The 15,247-nt window shown below is 40.5% G+C and overlaps 2 protein-coding genes across 2 annotated transcripts in view; one reads left to right on the top strand and one right to left on the bottom strand.

The window, feature by feature from the left end:
• Positions 1 to 1,001, bottom strand: part of SOX30 (SRY-box transcription factor 30) — a 96,908-nt gene extending 95,907 nt beyond the window's left edge. The window contains exon 1 of the mRNA XM_063445350.1: positions 222 to 1,001. Within this exon, the coding sequence (XP_063301420.1) occupies positions 222 to 924 (703 nt within the window). The 5' untranslated portion in view covers positions 925 to 1,001. The remainder of the gene's footprint in view (positions 1 to 221) is intronic.
• A 913-nt stretch (positions 1,002 to 1,914) lies between these two features.
• On the top strand, positions 1,915 to 13,787 carry THG1L (tRNA-histidine guanylyltransferase 1 like). The gene is made up of 6 exons (XM_063445349.1): positions 1,915 to 2,109; positions 4,195 to 4,371; positions 6,356 to 6,525; positions 9,583 to 9,671; positions 11,629 to 11,736; positions 13,587 to 13,787. Exons 1-6 carry the CDS (start codon positions 1,928 to 1,930, stop codon positions 13,743 to 13,745), a joined length of 885 nt encoding a protein of 294 aa, XP_063301419.1. The 5' UTR covers positions 1,915 to 1,927; the 3' UTR covers positions 13,746 to 13,787.
• Positions 13,788 to 15,247: the final 1,460 nt, after the last annotated feature.

The raw sequence follows: 15,247 nt of genomic DNA, 5'->3' as shown, positions 1-15,247 counted from the left end.
TTATTAATACGAATAACAACTGTGTTTCTCAATCTGTTGGTACCATTGTGAATTTGTCATTGTTCTACTGTATATAAGTCTGTTTTGCTGCTTTTGTTATTGTATTGGAGTCTTCTACTGGAATAAATAAAGAATTTATAAAAAAAAATTGCCACAAATTAGACGCAACAGTGTTGGCGACACTTATAAATCTCCCCCTTTATGTTTAAAACGTGACATACCTGCTTCTGAAGGAAGCACTGTAAGAGGAACATCTTTACTTTGCAATTTATTCGAAGGCCCTGCTAAAGACTGTATCTTTAATGGAAACGGTATCTGGGAAAGAGTGGAACTTTTGACTACATCTGACACTGATACTGGTTGGAGTTGCACCATGGTCGCCGGCGGGAGGCCATGAACAATTATTGGCTTTCCTAAGTCTTTGGAGATTGAGCTAAACATGTCTTGGTTCTGCACAATTTGATCCTTTTTCTCCAACTGTTCTGCGATTTCGTCATCATCATTTTTTTCCATTTTGATTTTTCTTTTATTTGATAAGAAACAAGTGATGCTGGGGATGGTCTGATTGTTACTCTGTGTGTCCATGTGTTGGCCAGTCTGAGTACTGGCTGCACAATATTGGCCCCAGGAGTGGCCAATGTCAGGGAAAGCCGCCTCCTGACCACTCATTTCTCTACCACCATTGAAATCACTCACTATCTGACCACTCACCGCCCTTGATCTCAATAGGGCCCTTTCAGTCTGTGTTTGGCCAGTTTTATAGAGCAGCCCGCGTTTCTGTTCCTTTATATGTATAATCTGGGTGGATGGGAAGGGCTCCTCCTCGGTGTGGTCCAAATTCAGACCTCGGATCTCCCATACCATCTCCATGGGCCCTTGGACATCTTTCTGCCCCGGGTTTGCAGACAGGCCCGGAGTGTTCATGCCCTTCTTCAGAGATTTCTCCCAAAATCCTCCCTGCCCCACTTGGTCACCGCCCGCAGCAAGGCTCACCTAACGTCCTCCGCGGCCACCAACGTCCTCACACCGCGCATTCAAACCGGGCTCCGCGCTCCGCCTCGCGCCCTGCGTCACGCCCACCGGTTTGCCCCGCCCCCGCCGACTGACAGCCAATAGGCGCGGGCTCTGTAATTGCGCAACTGCATGCTAGATTTAGTCAGCGTGGGCTCCGCCTCCAACACATCAAATAATAGTGTGGGTATGACGTCACAGCTACCCCAATCCAGCCTCTCAGCTCTCCGTGAGAAAAGATAATAAATTATAAATCATATCTAGAGCTGAACTAGAATAATACAATGAAATCATTAATACATAGTCACTGTTTCTTCCTGTTTAATATTAGGACAAGTAGATGTAGCAATACATTATGAGCTGGCAATATACTATGAATATATTGATAATAAGTAACTATAACTGCTATCTCTGCATGCTTAGTGTTACTGTATTTGTGTCAGAGTTTCTCTCAGGTCACACAGTGCTATGTATTCGGTTATGTTGCCATGGGAAAAAAGTATTTAGTGACTTTTATTATAATACTATAACTATTATTTTAATAATGAAAACTTATTTAAAATGTAACTATTGGACATTTAAAAAAAAGAAAATTCGCTGTAACACGGAATGTATGTCTACTTGTGACTGTGTACTGGATTTATATTTTTGAAAAACTTCAATAAAATACAATTGGAAAAAGAAAAAAAAAAGGCGGACATTTTTACTGAATCCTCTAAGTCCACAGCCCTATCCAGCCGTTATCTGAGCCTGGCATTGCTCAGCCAGTAATCCTGTGACTTAGTGCTTTGCCCTCACACATCCGGGCTTCCTTTGCCCATACTTGACGTCACAAGATCCTCGAAGCGTCATGTCACCATGGAAACGAATCATAGAGAGTGCGTCTGGTGGAGAGAACGGTGTTCCATTTCCGCTCATGTGCTCGCTGGTCTTTGGTAGGTACTCGTGGTGTCCTGCGCTCGTACTGTGGCGGACCTCCAGAGGGGGTGCGGGGATGGCGAAGAGCAAGTTTGAGTACGTGAAGGAGTTCGAGGTGCAGGACACCTGCCTGAGGAATTGCTGGGTGGTGGTCAGACTGGATGGAAAGAACTTCCACAGGTGAGACATGTGCTGCTCTGAGTTCATTCATTGGCAGTGTATATGGTTCATGGGGGAAAATCCACAGACTGGGAGAGCTCCCAGTACTAAGAGTACATACAATGGTAGACAAACAGGGTTAGGCAACCTTCAGCACTTCAGAAGTTGTGGTCAACATAATGCTGGCAAAGCATCAAGGGAGATGTAGTCCACAGCATCTGGAGTGCTGGAGGTTGCCTATACTTGCTGATTTGTACATGGTTAGAGCGACTGAGAAGCAAAGTCCATGCCAGTGCTCACATTGCCCCATAACTTAATTTCATGGCAACACTTATTGATGGGTATTACCCTCCCACCAGTGGCATCACTAGGGAGGTGCAGACTGTACCTGGTGACACCATCATGGTGTGATTCCTTTGCTCCCACCAGCAGCCCAAAATTCAGAATTGCTAGTTTTGTGCTGCTTTCCCTGTTCAGTCAGCTCCATCAGTTTTGGCTAGGAGCTGCCGAGACTCAGCAGGCAAGCCAAGAGTTTCTGGTTTTATCCTCTGCTTTGTGCCAACCAGGTGTATGGCTCACGCAAGCTCCGGTCAATTCAGAGCGTGACCACGGTTTATTACTGCAATGCTGTGATACTTTCATAGGCGTGCGCAGCCTATTTCATTAGGGTGTGCACCCTAAAGCACAAGCACACGCGGCGTGTATATATATGTATATATGTGTATATATATATATATATATATACACACACAGACACAAAGCTGTGTGAGGGTGCTGTTAATGTGATGTGTGTGTGAGGGTGCTGGTAGTGTACTATGTGGGTGTTTGTGTGTGCGTGCTTGTGAGGGTGCTGTGAATGTACTGTGTGTCAGGGTGCTGTTTGTGTGTGTGTGCACTTGTGAGGGTGCTGTAAATGTACTGTGTGTGAGGGTGATGTTTGTGTGTGAGGGTACTGGTAGTGTGCTGTTTGTGTTTGTGAGGGTACTGTTAGTGTGCTGTGTGAGGGTGCTGTGTGTTTGTAAGGGTGCTGTGTGTGTGTGGGTGATGTGTATGTGTGTGGGTGATGTGTATGTGTGGGTGCTGTATGTGTGTATGTGATGTGTATGGGTGCTGTGTATGGGTGATTGTGGGGGGTGGGGGTACATTACTTAATATCCCCCCTCCCTTCTTACTTCATGTAGGGAGGGGGGATCTTTCCTTGCTGCTTTCCCTGGTGGTCCAGTGGAGGTGGGGGCAGATCAGTTATCCCCCCTCCCTTCTTACCTTATGCCTGGGAGGGGGGATCCTGCTGCTGCTGCCGCCATCCATCCCTGGTGGTCCAGTGGAGAGTGAACTCTAGCCCCGCAGGGCTAGAGTTCACTCACGCGAGATCTGAGCGTTGCCGTGGCAACGCTCAGATCTCGCGAGAGGAACCCGGCGGAGCTGCTGGCAATAGCTCCCCGGGTCCTCTCCTGCCTCCCTCCATGCCTGTGGGCCGGTGAGGGGAGGCTGAGAGCAGAGCCGGCGCTCGGATAGAGCCGGCTCTGCATGAGCCGGCAGGGGAGATCCTGAGATCTCCCCTGCCGGTCTCAATACATAGCGCGTGCCGCGGGGATTAGGGTGTGCCCAGGCACACCCGGCACACCCCGTGCGCACGCCTATGGATACTTTTAGGTTATTAACTAAAGTGAGCATTCAAAGTGAATTTATAAATTTAAAGCCAAAATCGCTGAATTGGTCTAAAAATTGAAATTCACTTTGAATTCTCACTTGTGAATAACCCTGTATGAGTCCTGAGCTAGTGAGAGCCATTACACCAAACAGCACGTTGGCTTTCGATTATGTGATATTGTTGTTGCTCACCTGCATATGTTGATTCTGCACCCAGGGGAAAAATTCTCTAAGTCAGTGATGCTTCCAGTTCAACTACTGTGTCCTTCAATTTGAAATTCACTTTGAATTCTCACTTTAGTGAATAACCCTGTTAATATTTAAATTATATACCAGGATTTGCTTGGTTTCAGGGTACAGGAATTGCAACTATTATAGATTTTACATAAAGCCACATAAATAAGTAAAAGTCAGCATGTTATATTGTGTCTATCATTATTTTCCCTCTTATAACAGGTTTAGTGAGCAGCACAATTTTACCAAACCCAATGATATCCGCGCTCTTCAGCTCATGAACCGATGTGCCAAGAATGTAATGAAAGAGCTGGATAATATCTGCATAGCATACGGCTCTAGTGACGAGTACAGCTTTGTCTTTCACAAGAATTCCAACTGGCACAAAAGAAGAGCTAGGTACATTTTTACATCCTCCAGGTTTTACTTTTTTGTTTACTTGATGATTTAAACAGTAGTAGGGCTTTTTTTTATTATTTATTTTTTTATTTGTATATAATATCATGAGGAACTACACATTCATTCCACCAGGCTGGATTTGATTTCAAGTAAGGACCACTTGAGTAACCCAGGCCACTTCATCTCAATTAAGTGGCCTGGGTACAGTGGTCCTATACTTTTAAAACGGCACTTTCACCGTCTGGGGACTTTGCTGAATTCGACTGACACTAGCTCTGCCCAGAGTTTTAAGATGGTCAGATGGAGGAAATATATAGAGACAAAGTAGTCCCAACTTTGTCTCTGTATATCTCTTGACTGGGTTGGAATTTCAGTGGGAGGGGGCGGGGGGGGGATTTCTTGTCTACTATCTAATTTAATAGGTTAATCACTCATTTTTGGAGAACTAGTTAAAGGTGTTCCTTGTATGTACATAGATTTTCAGAATAATCTGTTTAAGGTCTTTTTGCTACATCATACAGCTTTTGGCAATACCACACCTGGTGTTAAGGTTATGGCTTTGTGCCCTCCCACTTGGATTACCCCCTTCCCAGTTAGATGACCACATGCTGCTTGAATCTCTCATGTTTTAATGGCAGCCAAGATGGCTGTTGCTAGAGCATGGTGACCCTCTGCATCTACCATACTTCATGATGCGGTCAAGACAGGAAATTGGAATGCATGACCCTCCTGCTCAGTAACTCACACCTAACTTTTATGTATGGTAGGCAATAATTTGCATAAATAACTTAGACCACACAATAAACACACACAGTTTATTTATGTTTCAATGGGCTAGGCCGTGGTATTTATTTAATGTTTCAAAGGGGGGCATACCACCATAATTTGCAAACTGTTACAAATTCACATAAACTTTTTCACTTTACTTCCAAAACGTTTAACTTTCACCATCACTTAATTGCCAGTCAGTCATAGCTAACCTGACCACCTTTTATATACAACCATTTAACACATATCCTTCCTCAGAACATCTGAGGATGACTGTGCCCCAAGCTTTTTAACACCACGACATTAATTATAAAGAAAGTTAGCAAATAGGGAGGGAGGGCGGGGGTCCGTCCGTGCTTCTCCTGTCCTGCAAATAGCTGACTGTCATTGTGCTCACGCTGCCACCTTTTATTCTTACCTGGCTTTCCTCGCTTCGCTGGCTCAAGGCCAGCAACCAATCCTCAGCCAGCTCTTGTCCCCAGCAACAGCTGTGTCACTAAATCTGCCCAGCTACTTGTCCCACTCTGCCCAACAACCTAACCAGGGGTCATGAGCTCTCTAAACTTTCCCTAACTGTACTAAAAGGAAAATGTACCCTCTATTGCCACCATACATATATGCCACAGTGCTTAATGCCTGTGGCATCTTTTTTGAATAGTTAGAACCATTTGTTGGAATACTACCCAAATATTCTCACTGTATGTCAGGCAGATGTGTGATCACTCATAGCACTGTAGAAATACCTACAAATAGATACATCATCTCCCCTTCACGTTATAAGCTTCCTGTTGTCATTGCCTTCCTCTTGAGTTTAGCTCCACTGAGCTAACCAAACCAGGAAGAAACAGGACTGGCTGTCTGAAAGCCATGAGGGTGTAACAAGGTTGCTTTGGCATGTGCCAAATTCGGTTGAAATCTGCACTTTTTGTAAAATGAGGTGGGGGAGGGGGAGATTAGACTGAAATCAGACTTGCTGTTAAAAATGCATTTCATTAATATTTCAAGGTATCAGTGGCTGATTCCTTTCTTGTAAAGAGCAAAGAAAATCCATCTTTTGCAATCGAATACAAATGACAATGCACATCCTGTATCTTGTGTCACTTCTTTTATTTAGACAGGCTAATCTAGAGTTTTCTTCAAGTTACTTATATTAACAAAGTAATAGAGCATTTTCTGCTTTTTGCATTTATTTATTTTTTTTGCATCTGTTTTTTAGCAAATTTATGACACACGTGGTTTCACAGTTTGCGTCCAGCTATGTTTTTTACTGGAAGGAGTTCTTCTCAACTCAGCCAATTCTATACCCACCCGGATTTGATGCTAGAGTCGTGATATATCCTACTGAGGAAAACCTAAAGGATTATCTAAGCTGGAGGCAAGCTGACTGTAAGGAACATCTGTTAATTATTTTCTGAACCGGGGCAACCTGTAGATAATTCTCTGATTCCCAAACTACAATGCCCATGATTTGCAATAAAGTGAAACTGAGACTGGCATTGATACGCCACAAGAATCGGTCTATATCTTTGATGCGTTAGCATGTTTTTAGAGGGCATGTCCAAAATTATTTTTATAAATGTTTATTCCACATACACGAATGATGTCTCCACTTCACTTGACCGGCACAACCAGCTCTCACTTAGGAAAATGAGATCTGTGCATAAGAAAAAGAAAACAAATCATAGGTAGTGCATAAAATGTAGATGATAAAAATTAAAAAGTACTGATCAGATGTTGTAGATTTTCTACGATGATCTCTCAGCATTCTGAACATATGAAATCAATTAAGCAGGAATTGGCACCATATTTGTTAAAACATTTATTTTATATATATATATATATATATATATAAACATTCATACTAGGCAAACTCGCCTTTAATGCTGACAAAATAGTAGCACAGTTATGTTATAGCAGGTAGACTTATTACTGACCATGAAGAGGCACTATAAATCAAGAGTTTTTCATTCTTGTCTGTGGGATTTTGTAATTTTAAAGGACCACTATAGTCAACATATAAAAGCAAGAAGGACAGGTTCCCTAGCATTCTTTCTTGCTTTTATATTAGTTTCCCCCTAATAAAAAAAAAAAAAATCAGAGTGCTTTTAATTGTGTAAACTTACCTCCGTTCCAGCGGCGAGATCCTCTGCCGGCCACGCCCCCTTTTTCGTCAACATTACAAAATAGCAGGACTCAATCAACCGCTTCTCTTAGAGAAGCGTTATCGGTATGTGGTGCGCATGTGCAGATTTGCACTGCACCAATTGCATTGTTCTTCATAGAGTGGCATTGAAATCAATGCCGCTCTATGAATGAACTCTGAGCGGTCTACCGCGCATGTGCACGGTATACACGTTCACAAACTGAGCTGACTGACAGCTCAGCTCTCTGTCTGTGCCTGCCCCCTCCTTCCGCAACCCTCTTATGCCCAAAGTTTGTGTGTTTGCATAGAAACACTGTATATAGAGATCTCTATATATATAGTGTTTGTATACAAACACACACATTGTAAATATTGTAAACATACAAACACTCTTTCTATCTATACATCTATATCCATCCCTCTCTATTTTTCTTTATCCATCCAGCCTTCTCTATCCATTCCATCCATTTCTCTCCATCCCTCTCTGTCCATCCATCCCTCTCTGTCCGTCCATCCATCCCTCTCTGTCCATAGGGATGGGTGGATAGAGAGACTGGAAGCTCGTTTGAGCAGGGTCCTCTTCAACCTATCGTTCCTGTTAGTTTTCTTGTAATTGTCCTATTTATAGTTAAATCCCCCCTCTCATAATATTGAAAAGCGCTACGGAATCTGTTGTCAATGACAATAATAATAATAATAGAGAGGGATGGATGGATCCATCCCTTTCTATCACTCACTCTCTCACTCTCACTAATTTTTAAAATAAGTTTACTTACTGTTTGAAGTCAGTAGATCCTCCTGCTCGGTCTCCTGCCTTCAGCTGCCTGTCAGCTAGAGCCGATGTTGGGTTTTGCCAGAGATCTTCTCCCACTCTGTTGCTCTGGGTTACTACAGGACACAGGAAGCGCGATCACGGTGCCTCTTGTGTCCTGATGGCACATTTGATGTCTTCAGCTGAAGACGTCAAATGTGCGTACTGTGCATCAGGCAGCACTTAACTTGAAAGTCCCTCTGGTGGCTGTCTGAGTGACTGGCACTGGAGGTGTTTCCTAGGTTCTAAGGTAAACACTGTATTTTCTCAGAGAATATAGTGTTTACATGAAAAAGCCTGCAGGGAGCTATTGTACTCACCTGGACAACCCCATTAAGCTGACGTTGTTCAGGTGACTTTAGTGTCCCTTTAACTTAAACCCCTGCCAGCAAGGTTTTATAATGTATGTAGGTTATTCATCGGCTGCAGTTTATGCAATTGCTTGCATACGGAGTTTAGCTTCACTGAGCTAAACAACCAGGAAGCAACAGGACCAATTGTCTGACAGCCAGGGGAATGTACAAGATTAATTCATGAAAGTGCGTATTGATACTGAAAGCAGCACTTTTTGTGAAAAAGTAAAAAGAGGACACATTGTGCAAATATATAAAGCATTTTACGAATGCTAAAGTGATTTAGGTGTTTGGAGTGTTCAAGTAATGTCAGCTACTTAATGTCCAAGTAGCTGAACTGGAAGCATTCATTTAAGTTGGATATAGGTTGCATGGCAAATGGAAAGAACACTTCTCTTGATGTAATAGTCTGGTATCGGGCTTCAAACTCTTTTTTTATAAGCTATAAACTGTTTCAATTATAAAACATTTTGGGAAGATACAAACATGAACTACACTCACAATTTTAGCTCTGGAAAGTCTGAAGCAAGCTTTCTTCCAATACAACAACCCAATAAAGCATATTAAAGACCTTTCCAATCAAGGTCCTGATTATCTTTAGTGTGATTAGTAAAGGGGCATCAGCATCTCCTAGCCCTTATCAGCCTTTCTGGAGCTAAAATTGAGCGTTTTTTTTTTTTTTTTTGTCAATGTTAAGAAAGATCATGGCATATGATTGACACTTGGTTACTCTTAAAGTTTGTAAGTGCATTTTATTAACTTTAGGATATTTCAAGAGTGTATGCAATAAAAGGATGGAATCCTTGTTTTTGATTACCACAGAGATGTATAGTACTAAAATGAATTTGCTGGACACTTAGCAAGACATAACTGGTTTAAGGGTTTGCCTCAAGCTAGAGAATAGTATATTTTGGAAGAGTTGAAGTATAATTTTGGCTTGGTCAATGTTTAATAGTGTTTAATAGTGTCCTACTTTCAAATTCACCTTTTATTGTAATTGCACACAAGATTGGTTAGGGATGTGTGTAATGTCAGTGAAGAATTCCCATTTGGTATCGTAGAAGAAACGTGCTGAACTCGACTACCTGAAATAGTTTTTTTCCAGATTTTCTCACATCTGACCCTTTTCCATTCAGGTCACATAAACAATATGTACAACACCGTGTTTTGGGCCTTGGTGCAGAAAGGCAGATTAACACCAGCAAAAGCACAGGAACGGCTGCGGGTAAGCACTTCTATAGCATCTCCATCCTGATAGTTAGAATCTGGTAATTCTGTTATATTCGTGGCTTATCACAGTAGTTTACAGTTTACAGTTCAAGAACATTCCACTATGCCACCATTTCAATTCCTCTAACACTGCTACTAGCAACCAATCCTCATTTTGTGCTACTACAGGCAGCTCCAGATCTATCAGTCCAGCCACAGATTTCACATTATGAATCAATATTTAATCAATAAAATAATCAAATTATATTATTTTCAAGAATTGGTTCTGCGTGACTAACCCTTACTTTACAACCCGATTCAGCGCCCAGGTGCCTTGACGCGGGGTGCCTATAGTGTCCCTTTAAAATTGTCCAAATTTATTATTTTTTTAGCTTTAATTAGACACATGATCAATATTGGAGCTCGCTAATTTCATATCTAAGAAAAGGTGTATAACATTAACATTTTAGTGTACAGGGAGAAAACAAAATATGGTAATACAAATCAAAGTAAAATATAGAATTAGTGTATATAAATGTAACTGATTAATTTCTAAAATGCCAACACAGAGATTTGTTTAGCTTTTAATATATGCAAATTATGATCTCTCTCTTAGAGCCATTGATCTAGCATAACATAATTTCACATAATCTCTATGGCTATTATTTGCATGCACTTAACAATTTCTTTAATATGTCCTAAAAAGAAACAATTCTGTTCATTCATTAAACTAGGGATTATCCGTATTTATGTAAAACAAGGTACGCAATTCTGATTTTTCATCCTTAATATAATTGTTTTTGAGAATTAAACTCTTTAGACTGTATCCTGTGTCTTGTAGTACGTCACACAGGGTCTGAACTCAAATTTTCCTTTCCTCGCGTACAGTAAGTGTGAAAAAAAAAAACCTGATCAAACAGCCTGCTTATAGGTATCTGTAAAAACCCTCCAGGCATTACTAGCAGTGCAGCTTACTGAAAATGGCAACATAATGTAAATAGCGTCTGTTTGCATTTGAACATAATGCTCACAAACAGTAAGTATAGTTATAATATATATTTCTAAAATAAAGTTATTTAAAGGAACACTATAGTCACCTAAATTACTTTAGCTAAATAAAGCAGTTTTAGTGTATAGATCATTCCCCTGCAATTTCACTGCACAATTCACTGTCATTTAGGAGTTAAATCACTTTGTTTCTGTTTATGCAGCCCTAGCCACACCTCCCCTGGCTATGATTGACAGAGCCTGCATTAAAAAAAAAACTGGTTTCACTTTCAAACAGATTTAATTTACCTTAAATAATTGTATCTCAATCTCTAAATTGAACTTTAACCACATACAGGAGGCTCTTGCAGGGTATAGCAAGCTATTAACATAGCAGGGGATAAGAAAATCTTAATTAAACAGAACTTGCTATTAAGAAAGCCTAAATAGGGCTCTCTTTACAGGAAGTGTTAATGGAAGGCTGTGCAAGTCACATGCAGGGAGGTGTGACTAGGGTTCATAAACAAAGGGATTTAACTCCTAAATGGCAGAGGATTGAGCAGTGAGGCTGCAGGGGCATGTTCTATACACTAAAACTGCTTCATTAAGCTGAAGTTGTTCAGGTGACTATAGTGTCCCTTTAAAAAGTGCTTTAACAATTTTATTGTTGTTTTTTGTATGATTATTAAAATTCCTTTATTTTTGGAAAGGTAAGTGTAGCTAATATTTTAGGCACACTTGTTATCATTAAATGGATGGAATAAGTCCCTGGCAGAGAAATTTGTTCCACTAGAGGCTGGTAATCGTTAATTTTCTGACAACTACAGTAAATGCTAGTATATTAAATTATAACTTGGTACCAAATTGCATCCTGCATTTTTACATAGCTTTGGCAGGTCTAGGAAAATGGCCCTGTATGACGTAGCATAAGAGCACAGTTTATCAAACTGTTTTGTGTGATTTTTAAGGATGTTATTTCGCTACAGGGTACCCTTTCTGCGGACAAAAATGAAATTCTATTTTCAGAATTCGGCATCAACTACAACAATGAGCCATTAATATACAGAAAAGGATCTGTGCTTATATGGCAGAAGGTGAGTCTCTTACCACAGCTGACTTTGATCTGGCACTAGCCTGAATGGTCAATTGGTGGCCCACGGTGACTCTTTTGAATTGCTACAAAATAAATTAGTCTTCTTAAAGGTTTTGCGCTTTTTTTTTTTTGAGCCATTAAGAGGTGATCTGTCAACATTTTTGAATTGAAAGGGCATCTTTGTCAAATCTTGTGTAGATTTTTTTTATTTTGACAAACTCACTTTTGAGTTCATATGTTTTAGTGTCAGCTTGTGGCTGTAATAAAGGCACATTTAATTTCCAACTTTAAGAAGACATGTACCTCATTGTCTGTCTGTCCGTAATTTTAGTGGTGATCCCTAGAAGTTGTCTGGCTGCTGCTTACTTTGCACATCTTTTGAAAATCTATAACATTAAAGGGACACTATAATCACTAGAACCACTACAGCGTAATGTAGCAGTTCTAGTGTCTATAGCAGTCATTTAGACTGCCACTAGATGTGCAGCACATATGTTTAGCGTCTCCACGCTTTGCATCAAGACGCTGAACACTCCCCATAAGATGCATTGATTCAATGCATCTCTATGAGGAGATGCTGGTTGGTGCAGCATGGTGGTTTGCCACCATGCACGATAGCCAATCCAATGCTTTCCCATAGGCAAGCATTGGGAGGCTGAGATCTTTAAAATTGACGATCTTAGCCATTAAGTCTATACAATAGAGTTCTAGCTACTCTGCGTCGCTCACCCTGCCATGTAAATGTGTCTATAGCTTTCTGGATGCTCTCTAAGTCCCCTTTACACACCTGTAAAGGCGAGGATTGAAATAAAAATAAAAGCCTCAGTAAAATATTCATTTTTATAGAGTGAATTCTACCGATCCATGAGATTGGCTAGTGGATCCCTTTGACAAAGTATCATCGTGGAACACCACCACCCCCCAAAAAAATAAATATCATGCCGTTGCATAAACCTTTCAAATAGCAGAGCATAATGTCCTATTTTTTTCTGTATATACATCCACTAATTTCTACAAATAGTAAACAGATTGCAGTACTTAGCAGCTGTGTTTGTATGTAGTTTTAATACAAGGATGTGTTTGTTTGGAATGTTAGCATTTGTGTGCAGAGGTGTATTTGGATTTTAAATGGGATGTACATTTGTGTGTAGTATTGGTGTTTGTATATAATTTTGGAGTTAGAGTTTAGGGGTGTCTTTTTATGGCGTGTTTGCAGGAGTGTGTTTTGTTGGTGTTGGATTGCTGGGATGTCTGTACATGTACTGCCATATACATACTAACATTACCAGACACACCGGCACATACACAACTTGACACACAGATACAAACACTGACATATATACTGTGTATATCTGACACACATAGGCAGATACACACACGTTTGTTTTGCTGTTCACTTAACTTTTTTCTGCAGGAGGGTCTTCAGTGCTGCAGGCTAAGCCTGGTGTGCTGGTCAATCTCTTCTGCGCCCTGTCTGAGAGGAAGTGCTGTCACTTTCTCCAAGCATCCCATACAACAGTGGTCCCGGAGTGGTCTTAGACTGCTGCGTCACCTGGCTGGACCCCTGTTTAGCGATACCCATCGGATGGTCCTAAATGCTTGGGGCAAATTGCAGCGGAACCCCAATTTTGTTGTTGGGAAATGCTGCTTTAGGCTAATGTTTTGGTGCTTAGTGTTCCTTTTAAAGTTTAATGGTTTGTATCAGAAAAAAAAAAACATTAACAAGTCTCATAACTTTTAAGCAGATGTAATTTGTATATTTTGTGTAAAAGCTATTTTAGGTATTACTAAACTTTTAAATGATAGATGTGATTTTTCTGGGTTTATGATCAGAAAACTGTTCTTTTGTAGGTAAATGAAGTCAGTAAGAAAATTGTTAAGTTACCCAATGAGACAGATGAGCAAGAAGTGGAAGTGTCCCGCTGGCGAACTGAACCGGTCCTTTTGCACACTGACCTCATCGGAGAACAGTTTTGGGAAGAACACACAGATATCCTCTCATATAGATAAAATAGGGGAAAGTTCTGTGGCTGAATATTTAATGCAAAGAGGAAGAGCTATTATTTAATCGCTTCAGACCAAAAGAAAAAGGACCTTTTTAGTAGTTGACCCATAAGGGTCTTTTCTGGTTTTGATTTTTCAAACACTTGTTTGTACATGTTAAATTCTTAATCTTTAAATTATTGTAAGTCAAAGTTTCAGAATAAAGTATTTAAATGTTTAACATTTGTTTACACAAACTTACCCATCTGATTCCTTAAATCAGTGTACTTTAACCTTCATGAACTAAGAGCAGTTTGGGAATACAAATGTTAAAACTATTGCTACTTTAGATGCAATCGGCAGTAGGTGAAACCTTTTCAGAGAATCATTTCAGAATCTGACTAGCAGCAAATTTATTAGAATGTGTCCACAAAGTTTAGAGCCCAATCTGGACAATTTGTCTAAAATTTTTGGAACCATTGAAAGAAAATGTTGCAAGTTCTGAGAATAGATAAACCTGTATAGTACCTGTAATCATGGCTCAGTGCATTCCTGAATATCCCTACTCAAGGATGATAAGCATGTCAAGTGCTTCACCTGACTGGTCACATCCCTTCCTTTAAAAAAGGACACCACTTTCTAAAGATCACAAGCTAGCTCCTATGAGGTACTAGGAGCAATGAAGGGACACCTAAATTGAACTAGCACTATAGGAATAAATGCATTGGTAGGACCTCTACTATTGACATAGTGGGTATTACTGCTGTCTCCTTTTCTGTTGATATTCATGCATTTATCACCCCCCTTCCCCCCTATCATTTGGGGATAGAGAGCAGGTGTGACCTCTACTGGTTGAGAACTAGAACTACAATCTGAGTGTAAAAGAATTTGTAATTTCCAATTCTGACTAACACACACACACACACACACAAAAAAAAACCCACACTTTTCTTGGCTATCCTTTCTCCAAGAAAAAGTTCCTTTAACCCCTTAAGGACCAAACCTCTGGAATAAAAGGGAATCATGACATGTCACATGTCCTTAAGGGGTTTAACGTGAACCTCTCTGTGGAAAGTGCCATTGGTTCTGCATGTTCACATATCCCATTGTACAGCGCTATGGAATTTGATGGCGCTATATAAATATTGCATGTAAGGATCTTCTTACACTAGCGAAGACTAGATGAGGTAGGTTTATAGTACAGTAATAAATCCACCTGTTGAGACATGAATGATGTAAGGTGAGGGCCAATTTATTCTCTCACCCTCATCTCAGAAGGAGTCAACATCTCATGTCCTGAGTAACACAGGGGGTGGAGTCCTGAAAACCCAGGTCTAATGGTCACAATTTCATAACCCCAGATCCCCATAATATTGAAAGAAAAATGACACCTAATTACATAAGTGGATAGTGTCACCTAATAAATCATATGGAACCAAATTCCAAAAGGCTTCAGAGTGGAGAAAATAGTTTTATTCAGGAGCAGAAGAACAAAATTATATATAAATACAGCCCTTCATGTATACACC

This window comes from Pelobates fuscus, chromosome 3 (assembly GCF_036172605.1).
Source record: "Pelobates fuscus isolate aPelFus1 chromosome 3, aPelFus1.pri, whole genome shotgun sequence".
In the NCBI taxonomy this organism is placed as follows: Eukaryota; Metazoa; Chordata; class Amphibia; order Anura; family Pelobatidae; genus Pelobates; species Pelobates fuscus.
This window is presented reverse-complemented; position numbering and strand designations above follow the sequence as displayed.

Excerpts from the sequence above, each read along its gene's own strand:
- THG1L (XM_063445349.1), top strand. The coding sequence starts at position 1,928 with ATGTGCTCGCTGGTCTTTGGTAGGTACTCGTGGTGTCCTGCGCTCGTA. Across the intron at positions 9,672-11,628 it reads AAGCACAGGAACGGCTGCGG|GGTACCCTTTCTGCGGACAA; the intron begins GTAAGCACTTCT and ends ATTTCGCTACAG. Across the intron at positions 11,737-13,586 it reads CTGTGCTTATATGGCAGAAG|GTAAATGAAGTCAGTAAGAA; the intron begins GTGAGTCTCTTA and ends GTTCTTTTGTAG.